This window comes from Saccostrea echinata, unplaced genomic scaffold (assembly GCF_033153115.1).
Source record: "Saccostrea echinata isolate AGI-Se365-2 ecotype Australia unplaced genomic scaffold, CSIRO_AGI_Sech_v1 ptg000040l, whole genome shotgun sequence".
In the NCBI taxonomy this organism is placed as follows: domain Eukaryota; kingdom Metazoa; phylum Mollusca; class Bivalvia; order Ostreida; family Ostreidae; genus Saccostrea; species Saccostrea echinata.
The window spans coordinates 7,240,419-7,254,394 of record NW_026889789.1 but is presented as its reverse complement, the minus strand read 5'-3'; the positions used below and the strand labels follow the sequence as shown (position 1 = coordinate 7,254,394).

General features: G+C 32.7%; 1 protein-coding gene across 6 annotated transcripts in view; it reads left to right on the top strand.

Moving 5' to 3' along the window:
- LOC133200595 (tubby protein homolog) overlaps nt 1-13,976 on the top strand; it is a 56,899-nt gene that overhangs the window by 14,090 nt on the left and 28,833 nt on the right. For 5 of the 6 annotated variants that reach the window (XM_061336392.1, XM_061336389.1, XM_061336391.1 and 2 more), the window contains 4 exons: nt 8,902-8,952; nt 10,462-10,513; nt 12,428-12,581; nt 13,277-13,321. In XM_061336392.1, the coding sequence (XP_061192376.1) occupies nt 8,902-8,952; nt 10,462-10,513; nt 12,428-12,581; nt 13,277-13,321 (302 nt within the window). The remainder of the gene's footprint in view (nt 1-8,901; nt 8,953-10,461; nt 10,514-12,427; nt 12,582-13,276; nt 13,322-13,976) is intronic. The other variant, XM_061336390.1, reaches the window with a different exon arrangement.

Below are 13,976 nucleotides of genomic sequence, written 5' to 3'. Positions count from 1 at the left end.
ACCAGGTAATGATAATTTTTTTGTCAGTGTATTGTAAATTTGATAAATTTTATGCCGAGAAAGACATTTAATCTGTTCTTCTTTGACTCTGTGTGTCAGGAAGGTATTGATGTTAAAGATTAAGATCCCTATTATTACACCTTGGTGCTTTCTTGCTTTATCTCTTGTTATGGGTGATTTAATGTCAAAGGCCAACACTATACAGCTGTCCTGGCCTGGTAATAGGTTAGGACAGAAGATCAGGGTGTTATGGCAATCATTTTAATGGTATATCTTAATTGTCATCATTTTCCAATTCTTTTCTTTTTTTTTTGTGGGTAAACGCTATAGCCATACTGTCAATAATGTATGTTTTCCGGTTACCTGCTAAACATTCTGTTGCTTTCTCACAATCTGATTGGTACTAAAAGGCGTAGAAAAGAATTTTCCAGTAAGGGAGATGCTTTGAGGCTCAGAAACATGTAATTTACGCAATAACTTGTGTTTACAATGTTAGGTATACCTACGCAGAAAAAAAAATTAGCTGGGTTCTTTAAAAGTTGATCTAAACTTTGACCATGCATATTCTGTGATATTTTTGAGAAAGAATTGGAAATTTAAAGGTATAGAATAATACAATATGGTATGTAAACTAGGTCATTCTTTGAAGTTTCATTTGCTGTAATATAGCATGAATTGTTCGAGTCTTGCATTATTGCATGTTCTTTAAAGCATGAGTCTTGAAATATATTTACTTTTCCTAACAAATTTGTTGACCATCACCTTTTCTAAACTGGTTCAGCCATAAACACTCAGAGAGCTCTGTGAATCCAGCTTAGATTGGAAAAGGCCATTGAAGTTGTCATCAGTGTTTGGAAACAATTTCCCAGATGCATCAGACAGTGTCTAATTATGCTAGGGTTATTGTTTTCCATTACGCTTTTGATGTCTGCAGAACATTGGAATTTCTTGTCAAAAAACATCATAATTTGTTGAAAAATCCTTAATCATGTGATTAATAATGAAGCAAGAAACCTTGGATGAAAGAATTTTTTTTGTTCCCTTTGTCCTGGCTAAATTTCTCTTCCTAGATTAGAGAGCTTGGATGACAAAGACCTGCAGAGAATTTAAACTTAAGCATTTATAAAAACGTAAAGTCGGTTGATCAGGTAGATAATAAATCAAAATACCTTGGAATACATTGCATTGTTGTTAAATAGATAAACACAAATTATGAGTAGGATTTTCGGTATTAATCTTCAACAAAGACCACATGAGGCGATGTGGTACTTTTAAAAATATTGTTTCAATAAATTTGGCATTACCAAAACGTGACTGTGTTATTTATAAAAATAGTTCATTTAAACTTAGTCATAGAAGTATTTGATGGGTTCATTGTAAAATATGAAAAGGTGAGAGTCAGGTTATTCTGATGAAACACATTTTAAATAGACTGTGTTTGATAACAGCAAAATTTATATATATTATACATGTACTATAACACATGATAGGACTAAACGCTTGGTATAGTTTTGAATTCTTTTAAGCCCAAGGTTGATTTGTTTGCAGGATATATTAATATACTAATTAAGCTTTATGAAAAGCTGTCATTTGAGTTCAGTTTAAGGGATTCATTGCTTTTTGGTTTGAATCCACTTTAAATCATTATTTTAGATTAGATTGGCATAATGATATTGCTTCATATGTTGTTGACTCTTGTAATTATAGATTCACTGTTGATGGCACATTCTTTTGCTGCTTTGATTGCTATCTGAGTAACAGTGAAAGAAAACAATTTTTTGCTCGTACTTATGAAATAGATATCCTTATTAATTCTGCCTACAGCATTGCAAAGAAATATAAATATATCGAACAGTAACCAGGCTCAAAAGTCCATTGATTTGATTGAAACATTTATGCAAATTGTGAACAGTCAGCAAACAGGTACCTCTAAAAACATCAGAATTTGGTGAAGGAGTAAGATCCTTTAATTGTCAAACGGTCACACCCACCACATGCTCTTTTCATGATCGCGGGTAAGTGGAGAAATCCATATAGTCAGTTCAGTATGTTAATATAAATTACCCAACAATTTGTATGAAAGACAACAGTAAGGAATTTTAGTGTGATGAAAGTAAATGAATCAGAAATTCTTTGAATTTGATATCTTTCTGTCCGTAGAGTTTATGTCCACTTCCATGGAGAAGCACACATCAATAGGATTTAATTAGGTACATTGTCAAATGTTAGATAAACATTGCACTTAAATGACCTCAATTGCCCTTTCCTTGACAGGCTCATTATATACAGTCTCTCTGATTTCATCTGAGTAATGGACCATGCACTTTTATCACAGCTAATTTGAAAGCTACAGACATTAAGGGAGATATCATACCTAACTATCTGGACTTTCCTAGTAAATAGTTGTTTGCCATTGCATGGTTATTGTGGACATGTTTTTATATGAAGTACTTAATAATACGATAAAAATGATCTTTCACATTTTGCGTAGTGACTACATAAATTCAAGCGAAGCACTTGCATATATTTTCAGCTTCTAATCAATCTTGTATCAATAATTTTGTCATACTTTATGACCAAATAGAACTCATCAGTTTAAGACTATGCAATGGAAGAACATGGAAGCTAGGTAGACCATGTACAGTGATCTATAAAAACAAAGTTTTTTTTTTTTTTGTTCACTACACAGTGCTCCATATTGCATCATACAGAGGTTATCGATAAATGTCCCAGAAAATCATGAACTTTTTAAATATTTCATAAAGTACCTGACCAAAAGTATTTATTTATTGCACATTGTTGAGAAATGATATTTTATTTTTCATTTTGACAAAATAGATAAAGGTCTTTTAGAGTGTAGTTGTCCTATAAAATTGAATAATTATTTAAGATTAATATGAAGTATGTGTGGCTTGATTAAAGATCAAACCTTATGCCAGTTAAGTAATTCCTTTTGTTATAAAAACATAATGCATGAAAAAGCTTTCTCATTGGCAATTTTCCTATTACATTATTATATGATCCCCATGAGATGCAGGTACATGGAGGATTCTGCTCAAGAAAGGCAGATATTGTATTTTCTGTTATATGTTGAGATAATTGTCATTGCTTAATAACCCAGTTGTGTGTATGTGTGTGTTGGGGAAGGGAGGGGGGGGGGGAGTAGTGATTATCTTTTGTCTTTCTGAAATTCATTTCTTCGAAATACCACTAATTGTTCACTGATCTATGTTTCATTGTGTTCTTCACTTTTTATTGAAGATTCTTGTATACCATTTGAGCTTTGTATCAATTAATTAAATTTCTTTAATTTTTATATGCTCATGATCATTGATTCATTCATTTTGTGTTTCTCATGAATATTTGTCATCTGTTTAGAACTATTTGATCAATATTGCTCATATTAGTAAACTTTGATGTCCTGAATTTTAACCTGAGCTGCTTATAAGTCGGCCTTTCAAAATGTCCCTGAATTTCACAATAGCTTATAAAGAAGTTAACAATAATGGTGTAAACGTTTATTGTTTGTGATCTCATTTGAGCAGTGCACTTCTGCATAGCATTAAAAAAATTATTAGATCGTGAATCAGAATTATGATATAAAAAATGTTCTTTGAGTGTGCGCTTGCCTGTTCCTAAACAAACTATTGAACTACTACAGTAGTGCATTTTAGTTTAACTGAGATTGATAATTTCATAAATACTAGTCAAACCTTGCTATGTCAGACTCAGTGGGACCAAGATTAAATTTCCAAGATATCCAAGGATTTGATATAACAATTAAGGTTAAAAATCATTAAGAAAAAGTAGTTGGGACTGCCAAATAACTTTGTCATATATATCTCTGATATTCAAGATAAACAAAGTTCAACTGTATAAGTTAAGTTGATGCATGGTCATGTTGAAGGTTTCTGAATTTTTTGATCAAGGACACACTTCAAGGTCAAAGAGGCATTCTCCCTTGTTTGACCATTTAGCTTCTAGTAAATGCATTTGAGATGAAAAAATTTGTTTCAATCTAAGTATGTTATGACTTTGAGGTTATCATTGAGGTTGTCATCCTTGATATTTTTGAATTTGTTGTATTGAGTCATGGGATGCTTACTCCTCCATGGCACCTGATCCCACCTCTGATGTTTTTAGAGGTCCATGTTTGCTCTGCTCCCAATTTAATATATTCTTTCAGTGGACTTTTGAGCTTGATTTCTGTTCATTATCTTCATATTTCAATGTCTTTCCTTGATTTGCAAGTTATACTGCATAGCCATTGAACAATCATTTGCTGGCTACAGAGGAATGAGCACCAATTACATGACTGATAATTCCATTTATTTAGACTAGGTCAATATAAAAGTTATTGATGTTACTAAATAGTCAGCAGGCTTCGATGTTTGCATTGTTGGTATAATGCGTTACATGCTAAGTTAACACCATCATTTATTAATAACTCATTGCTTGTATATTTTCCATTACTTTGACATAAAATCTATATACCATCAGCACAATCTATGTGCAAAACATTGATCATCTTTGATTTTCTTTTTTTATAAAAAAAAACCAGCAACAGAGAATATTGGACTCCCATCTCTTGGTCTTGAACAGCATAACCTGCCAAAAATGTATAAATCTCTGCAGAGAAGGTATTTTGATTTGAAGGCATGTTAAGTTCAGATCAGAGCTAATGAAACATTGATTTGGGCTCAGAGCAGAAAGTTTATTAGCCAAAGGATCATTGTTCTTAGTAAGAGGATATATTGTTTACCTGCCATGTACCACCATTAAAATGACCTACCATACATCAGGATTTGCAGTCTGGAAACCAATATTTACAGGGAAAACATTCTCTATTTAAATTATAAAACAAGATTCTGATTTGCCTTGAACCGATTCTCTTTCGAAATATTTATCCTTCTTTTTGAAGCAAGGGATTTTTTCAAAGGGAGGAGCATATAAAGTTTTGGTTTTGGGAAGGCAGTATGTTCTTCTTAAAAAATATACTTTCCCATGCCTTAATTGAAACCTATCGTGGAAACAGATTTTTTAGGAAGGATATAATTTTGGGCATTATTTGAGAGAATGTTGATTAGAAGTAGTTTCAATTGAATGCTGCTGACAATTCATTCTTCATCAGAGGTAGAAGGAGAAGGTCCATAAATTTATGTCTTGCTAAAAATTCAACTAAGGTTTTAACTTGGAAGAGTAAAAATTATTATAAAAATGTATTATAAAAGCAATTATGCTATGTTCCTGTGCTATATGACTTTTAATGACTGTTTGAGTAAAATTACATGAAAGCATTAATTTAGGAAATGACGATGTTCATTGACATTGCCAGCTCTCTCACCATTGCAGTGTGACTCTGTGATAGAACATACTAAGGCATTATGATCTTATAAAGCAGACACTCCACTGCAACCCACTAAGGGACTATATATGATCAGATGCAGTTTTCGCATCAGTGTAGATTGATGTCGAGGTCACATCGACTTTTGCAAGACATCAGCTGTGACGAAATGAAAATTATTCAAAACCATAGGGATGTACGGATGGTACACCATGACAGTAAACTAATAATTGTCTTTATCAATTGTACCACGTCCCACATTGAAACAGAACATTGATTAGCAAATGATTCCTAATAAGTAATTGGGTGTTTGGAAAATTGAGTATCAAGATCAGGTCCACCTTTTACAAAATTACATTTGCCAAAAAGGGGGTGGTGAAGGTAAGATTAAAACACATTCAATAGTGTATATGAATTATTTTGCAAAGAACTAGACAGACAGGTTGCATGTGTAAAGACTGCAAATCTAGATTATTTTTCAACTTCAGCCTCAGGTCAAGCTCACTAGCAGACTAATAGTAGCAGCTGAGCTTTAAACAGTTCTTAAGATAAATAAATGTGATTTTATTTTAATTATCCCTACTGACATGCTATGCTGGTGTATTTAAGCTAGCTAACACATAAGTCCATATTAGTGCCTTCTTAAATGTTAGGGGATTACCATACAGGCATGAAAGAAAAAAATTGATTTTGCAGGGTTTTTTTTATTTTAGCTCACCTGAGCTTTTCTGATCAAAGTTTGTCCATTGTCCATCTGTATGTATACTTTTCTGAATCACGTTTTTTAGTTTAGTCTGCAGAACCGCTGATCAAGACCAATTTAAACCGAGCTTAGCACAGCATCCTTGGGTGAAGGGATTCAAAATTTTTTCAAATGAAGGGCCAGATCCTCATGATAGGGGAGATAATCAAGAAAATGTCAAAATAGGGTAGATGTATCAATAAAAATCTTTAAAAATCTTTTCTCAAAATCAGCAAGGCCATGAGTAGTGGTATGCAAGCATCCTCAACTGGTAGTCAAGATTCAGATTTATTTAAATCAAGTAGGGGAGCACAACAGAGGTTCGGAGTTTACATGGGAGTGTGTAGATTTTTTTAACAGCAGGGTCATGATAAGTCATATTTATGTGCAAGCACCCTCAGATAGTGTAATACACTAGATTGTTAAAGTCAAACCTCCAGGAGGTAAGGTGGGGCCATAACAGTATATTAAATTTTTACATGAGAATCTGTAGGGAAAAAAATTAAAACCCTCTCAAGAACAGCATGGTCATGATTAGTCATATTAATATGCAAGCATCCTCAGGTAATGCAGATTTAACTTTGTTCAAATCATAGCCTCATGGGGTAGGGTTGGGCAATTTATGAGGAACAACAGTCGGCTAAGATGACTCAGGTAAGCATTGTGGTCCATAGGCATCTTGTAACAGTTGATAATTCATTGTTGGTTGAATTAAAATCTTAGGTCACTGCTTAGTAATAGAATGCATGTTCAAGAAGTAAAAAAATAGTTAATGATAGAAGAGGGAGCCAAATAATAGGAAAGGGAAGCAGATTTTCAAGATTTACAGTGACTTTTCACAGGAACTTGCAGTACATATTACCATTCCACTTAGTAAATAATAATTTTTAAAATGATAGGGCAAATCAATTTATATGGAGAAATTGGCTCACCAAAAGACCCTTTAAGTAATGAATTTGTGAAAACATGAGATCAGAGCAGTCACTACTGAGAGATCTACTTGACTTCGACTTTAAATGATGTGCAGAGTTTTTATCCATGAAGCCTCTAACTATTTGTACCTTTATTAGGGTTTGATATAGGAGGGAGGCAAACATATGAAGACAATAACATGAAGTGTACTTGAGTTATCATGTTGCTATTAAATCAGTCAAAGCTTTTATAGTACTATCTAACTCTATAACTCAGTTACTTATCAGTTTGTTTTATATGTCATTGTGACAGTTATAAATCTCCATCATAAAAGGATAGATTCATAATGGATAGGTCATTGAGGGGCCAAATAAAATTAACATATTATGTTTATATTGAACTTTATATTTCTATTGTGTGTGAACAAATTAAAGAGGAGAATTCAGTAGACATATCAATGTTTAACATCAGAATGAAAAACCCAGATTATGGTATTATATTTTCTTACATTAATTTGAGAGGAGGGTATATATTAGATAGTCTTATTTTTGTATGAATTATGGTTTCATATGCAGATAAAATCTGTCAATGAGACACAATTTTTTAGGTTATAGTAAATTGTTATTATTAATATTTTAAATTCAGCAAATGAAAAACTAAACAAAAAAAAAAATAAAATAAAATAAAATAAATAAGATTTTTAAAAATCAATGACAGAGGAAAAATTGGAATTTAAGAAAAAGTCTATTTTCCACTTTTGTCTGGTAATTCTGGAAGTGATAGGTGTTCATTAATTAGTAGGTGTTAATTTCATCAATAATTAATGAGACTTAATTGTCACCTAATCAGCACAAAGTGAGGCACATCTGATACTTTGACATTCATGTAGCAGGAGCAAACAGTCAAATAATTAACTGATTAATTATTAAATTGATTAGTTTTTAGCTGTATAATGAACATTTTCACTGCATGTGACAGCATCAAAGTGAAGGCCTGTACTATATATTAAAGACAAGTTGTCTATATGCTGTGTTGTTTAAACAGAAGTACCTTTGAGCAGGGAACTTGCCTTAATGCCATAGGAAATTAAAACTGACCTAATTTGAAAGTGTGTTAATTCAGTGTATAGTTTTATTCTACCAAGGATATTGATTTTTTTTTTCTGAAAGAAAAACCATTGTGTTGATTAAATCAAGTAAGTAGTACACTGGAAAAAATGAGTGTATTTATTTTTAGTAGTGTCTTGATTGGAATTAAATTTGTGCTGAAAATTATTTTGAACCCTAATGTCCCTGCTGCCCTCATTCCCAGGGAAAACAAACCCCTGAAAAAATGACAAGAGAAAACATATAAGAAGGGGCAAATATAAAAGAATGTGATTGCCCCATCTTTTTTTATTTTTAAATAATTTTTGAGACCATTGTCATTGTCATCCCCTTTAGAGACATGTTGATTCTGCTTTTGTACTTCATACTAATCAACAAGTTCTTAGGCTAGTATTAATCTTATTGAAAACCGTATTCTTTTTTAAAGTACAACATTATTCAAGTGTGCGGTACAATATAATGATGTGTTGCATTTAATGTGCATTGTTATGAAAGTAATGACAGTGTGTATTAGGGGGAAAAAAGGTGTTTCCCTTCAAGGCATTTATTTATGGCAGTTACAGTGTAATAAAAGCAACAGAAAATCATTATATTTAAATGGAATTTGTTGCCGACTGCACTGAAAACATAACAGGTACTGTTACGTAAATGTGCATGCATGTTTGATTTCATCACATGTTTATTTGACTCCATTATTGAAACCATTAATTGATTCAGGAAATAGTTTGTAAAATATTGATAGAAATTAGGTTCACTGTATTGTATGATAATTTATTTGACTTTCCTTTTTTTTGCAGACAAGATTTTGAAGAGAACCACCAGTGGACAATGAGTGGCCCACCTGGCAGGTAATTAGTAAACTACATTAATTAAAATAATAATAGATAGTGGTCAGTTAGGCTACTTAAAGTTTCACCTGTACGATTTATCTTTCATTATATTGCCATCTACTGATGTGTCAATTATTATGGTATAAATCTTCCTGTCTGTCTGTTAGTTTTCTGGTTCACCTGGATTGAAGGCTCTATAGTGAGCTTTTCTGATTGAAAAGTGGCTGGCAACTGTCTGTCTGTCTGTCTGTCGCCTGTCATGTGTCATGTGCTGTTAGTCTATATACTTTCCTCATTTTCATATTGTTCTCCCGAACCACTGAGCCAATTTCAACCTAACTTGCCACCAGAGAATTCAAGTTTGTTCATATGAAGGGCCATGTCGTCTTTCAAGGGGAGATAATTAAGAATTAGTAAAATTTAAATTGCATCTTTTAAAAACCTTCTCAAGAACCAATGGGCCAGAAAATATGAAATATATGTGAAAACTTTATTACATAGTGTAGATTCAAGTGTGTTCAAATCATGACCCCCGGGTGTAGGGTTGGGCCACTACAGCTTGGATCAAATTTATAAAGAGGAATAAATATGATTGGGAATATATATAATGAAAAATCTTTGAAAATCTATTTCTCAAGAAAAGCAAAGCCATAATTATTCTTATTAATACAGAAGCATTGTCAGGTAGTGTAGATTGAAGGTTGTTCTAATCATGATCCCCTGGTGGGGTAGGGTGGGCCACAACAGGGGATCAAAGTTATACATAGGAATTTAAAGGAAATATCTTAAATCTTAAAATCTTCTAAAGAATAGGAAAACCAAGATAAGACATTGATATGAAAGCATCTATTAAGGTAGTGTAAATTCCAGTTTGTTCAAATCTTGACCCTGTGGGGATAGAGTGGGGTCACAACAGGGAATCAAAGTTATACATAGGAATATATTGGAAAAATATTTAAAAATCTTCTCCGAAGCATGATTAGTCATTTAAATATGAAGCATCCTCAGGTAGTGTAGATGCAAGTTTGTTCAAATCATCCCTCCCCCCACTTGGGGGTATTGGGTGGGACCACTTATATATTTAAACTTTTCAGTACTGTACTGATATATTCACATTTCTCTTGCCAATGTGCTCAGGTGAGTGATGTGGCCCATGTGCCTCTTGTTTGTGTCAGAGTCATACTTTTACACTTTGACCAGTATCAAACCTTGTCTTGAGAGTCCACAATGGTGTTGCACCCTGAATTGGCCTGAAAGTAGGTCACCATCTCCTCGTCTTTGAATTTCATGATAATACATAGTCACATTTTTGTCTACCGGTAGATCATATCTTGCACCCCGTAATACCTAGAACCATATTTACATTTGGAAACTGCTGATCTTCATCAACTTTTTCAGTTGATACATGATTGGGGGTGGGGTGGGGGGAGGTTTGTACTAACCCAAAAGTAGGTCACACCCTGGATTCTTTTGTGAACATTGTCAAATCGTCTTGATAATCAATCTTTTTTTAAATTTGTTTTTCAGCATTCAAGATCATGATAACTTCAATGTGCAACAGAAGAAGTTGGAAAAAGAGGTCTGTTTTATGATTTTCATAGGCAGCACAGAGATTTTTCTTTGGAAAAATATTTACTATAAGACTAAAATTGTCAGAAAAAAATATGCAACATGAAAGGTCCTCAAGTAATAAACTAGAATACTTAACCTAAAGCTTGGTCTTAAAAACAACGGAATTAATTTAGGGGGTTTATTACTCACTGACTTGTAAGGTATGTAGAGGCAGTAAAATAAACATGAAATCTGAAGAATCAGTTTTGCGACAGTGACTCATGCAGAATTGCAACTTAATTATTTTTTAAAAATGTACATACGTCACTTACTTGTATTTTGAGATGGGGATGTTTTTAGAATAGATATTAATTGATATTGATGATGAACCGTTAACCATCTTCATGCCTAGAAAAAAAGGAATGTCTAATTCATTTTTGACGTCTATGAAAGGAAAATTGCTCATGATCAAACTTCAAGCAAAAAAAACATATCAGATGTCACATTGAGAACTAAAGATGTAGACAATTAATTACTCTCACTACTACATACAAAATTGGTTTGTATTTTATCTTTCTACTTTTTAGTGTCTCTGATATTTGAGATCAAGGGGAAATTGCATTGATTTGGGTGTGACTGTTTTTCTGGCTGTCAGGTTAAACCTTGGCCATTATAAGCTTTTGAACATACAAGATATAATACCTTCATATTTGAGAAAGTTAAAGGGCAAAACCATAGCTTCATGTCAGGTTTAAGGCAACAAGATCAAAAAAAGGACTAACCCTCAGTAGGGAGGGATGGGGGGTTGCAGCTCATATTTCCTTATTTTTGCAAAGGAAGGTGTCAAGTTTGTCCCAAAAATATAGCATGTGTTAATATTTTTTAGAGATAACTAAGAATTTTTTTTTTTTTTTTGGTGTATTTACAATTAAAATAGTATTGATCCAAAAGTGATGAATCAAGGTCATTAGTTTAAACAGGGACCTATATACTAACGGGATAGGTAAGGCCAAAAAGAATAATAGTCTTGTTTCCTGCTACTGCCCTGAAAAAAATAGGGTAGGTAGGTAGGAAAATTATTTTATTTTATATTTTTATTTTATTTTTTTCCGACAGCAGTTTTTGGATATGAACTAATACAAGATCAAATTAAACATGTCACAGGTCAACGTTGTCTTTTAAAATTAAATTTCATGTCTTTTTATGCACAACTCAAGTGGTATTTTATGAAAGTCCATATTTAAAACAAGAATTTCATGAAATGCTTGTTTTGTGTTAACACGGAAACTGATTACGATGACAGAACAATGAAATTCTGGAAATTCCCGAGTTTTTTTCTTCCAAAACTTAAAAAAAAAACTTTAGGGTCGGGGGCTAAAAAATAGGGTAGGTCGGGTAGCAGGAAACAAGACTATTATTTTTTTTGGCCTAACTCTCTCAAGTCTTGCGATATCTCGTAAGTTGCGAGATTTCGTATGTCAATTCTAATTTAATATATCTCTTTTGCTATCAAATATTTCAGAATTAAACCTTAATTTATCTATCAAAAAATTATTCAAGATTTGTTGTTAGCACTGTTTTTACTCCTTATCTTAGTATATAGTAATTACGTTTATTTAAAAATCAGTGCATGCCCCTGATCGGCCGTATTTCCGAGAATTCGCAGATTTTGGTGGTTGTTTACTTAATATCTAAATTATTTTATAATATGTGCCTTAAAATTTATTAAAAATCCATTCAGATACACAAAAAGAATAGATTACATTCATTAGAAAACAAGCTTTTTACTGGGAAAAAATGTAGTTTGAAAAACTTGCAGTGTTGTTTGTGACGTTTGGGGTAAATAAACATCGGGCGGAAGGAGTTGCCTATCCCTGGTATTACATGTACTTGAAAGCTTAGGTTTAGTATTTCTTAATTTTGATATTTTCTACATTTTCAGAGAAGGCGGATTGAAGAACAATCTAGGAAAAAGAGACAGCAGTTAGGAATATTACAACACAACCCCGACAGTCGCCCGACCTCAGGCCGCAAACATCGCAGCGAAACACAACCCCTCGTGGGATCCAAACCGTCCACCCCCACAAATCTCCATGGTAACATATCAACAGTTCTTTAATTATCATTGTCGTCAAGCTTGGTGTGTCTATTAAGGAGAGCAGAACTTGCTAAATGTATAGTTGTCAAATAACATATTTAATGAGGTTTACAAATTTAAAATTAATTCATGCTTTGAAGTGAAATTTACCATATCTAAGATTATATTTGATTATTGAAAATCAAATGTTTGTAGACTTTAGAGATTTTAATCGAAAAAATGCCCAATAATTATAAAAATTTTGAAATATATATATTTTTAATAAATAATGTAATTAATCACTAACATTATTATAAATTGTTAATTATATTGTTAATTAATTGAAGTGTTGATTATATACTGACGGCAAGAACTATTAGAAAGAAAAGCAAGTTTTGTTTGAACAGCTGTGTTGTCCAGGATGAACACTTGTAATTATCATGTCATTTAGCACAGCGCACATGAATTTGCCATTCTTTTTCATTATCATTTTGTTTCATCTATGGTGGATAATAGAAGTCTCAAATTAAGCATTAGTTGGGAGTTTGTATAATTCTCAAAAACAACATGTCGTATTGATTTTGGTTTGTTTATTGTTTAGGCAGTTTCCCCATCTTTCACTTAATTGTTACTTTAAATTGTTAGAAGGTAATTGTCCCTTTTCCCCTTTTTTTGAAAGTTTTTATTTTGCTATTACTTCTTATTATGATATAGCCAAAAACAAGTCAAAAAAGAAATTATTGGAAAAGCATGAGCATGGTAAGTGAGACATTATTTTAGAGCTTGCATGAATTGGCTACTTAAATCTTTCAAGCATGAAAGCTATACTACGTATTACGAATTTAACGTTTCAGTCCAGTGTAGCATATATTTTGAATGGCCAAGTGATCATAGCCTGACACCTGATAAATTAATATGTGATAAATTAATATGTGATAAATTTGGAGACTGCAGATCTTCATCAAAATCAAAACAAGTTTGAATTGAACCCCCCCCTTCTCCCTACCCTAACCCCCTTTTCTATCCAAGGTCCTTAAAAATCCAGTATTCTTTTATAATCTAATCACATTTTGCATGAACAGAGCTCACCCGTAGTAAAATTTACAGATGCCTTTTTTTTTCTCAATCATGCTAACAGACAATCAAACACAAAGATATCACCTCTTCTTTTGAGGTAATGAGGTAAAATACCATCTTAGACATGATGGCATTTAGCCTCCTTTGACAAAACTGAGGAAAAACTTGAAATCTGCTTTGAGGAATTTTTAATTTTGGTCTGTCAGAAACAATTGTGCTGCAACAGATTTCTTATTCCATTAAAAATATTGATTGAATTACTCCAGTCAGTTGTATGGTATCAAAATGTTTGGTTCACCCGAGCCAGTGGGTCGAGTGAGCTTTTCTGATTGAAATT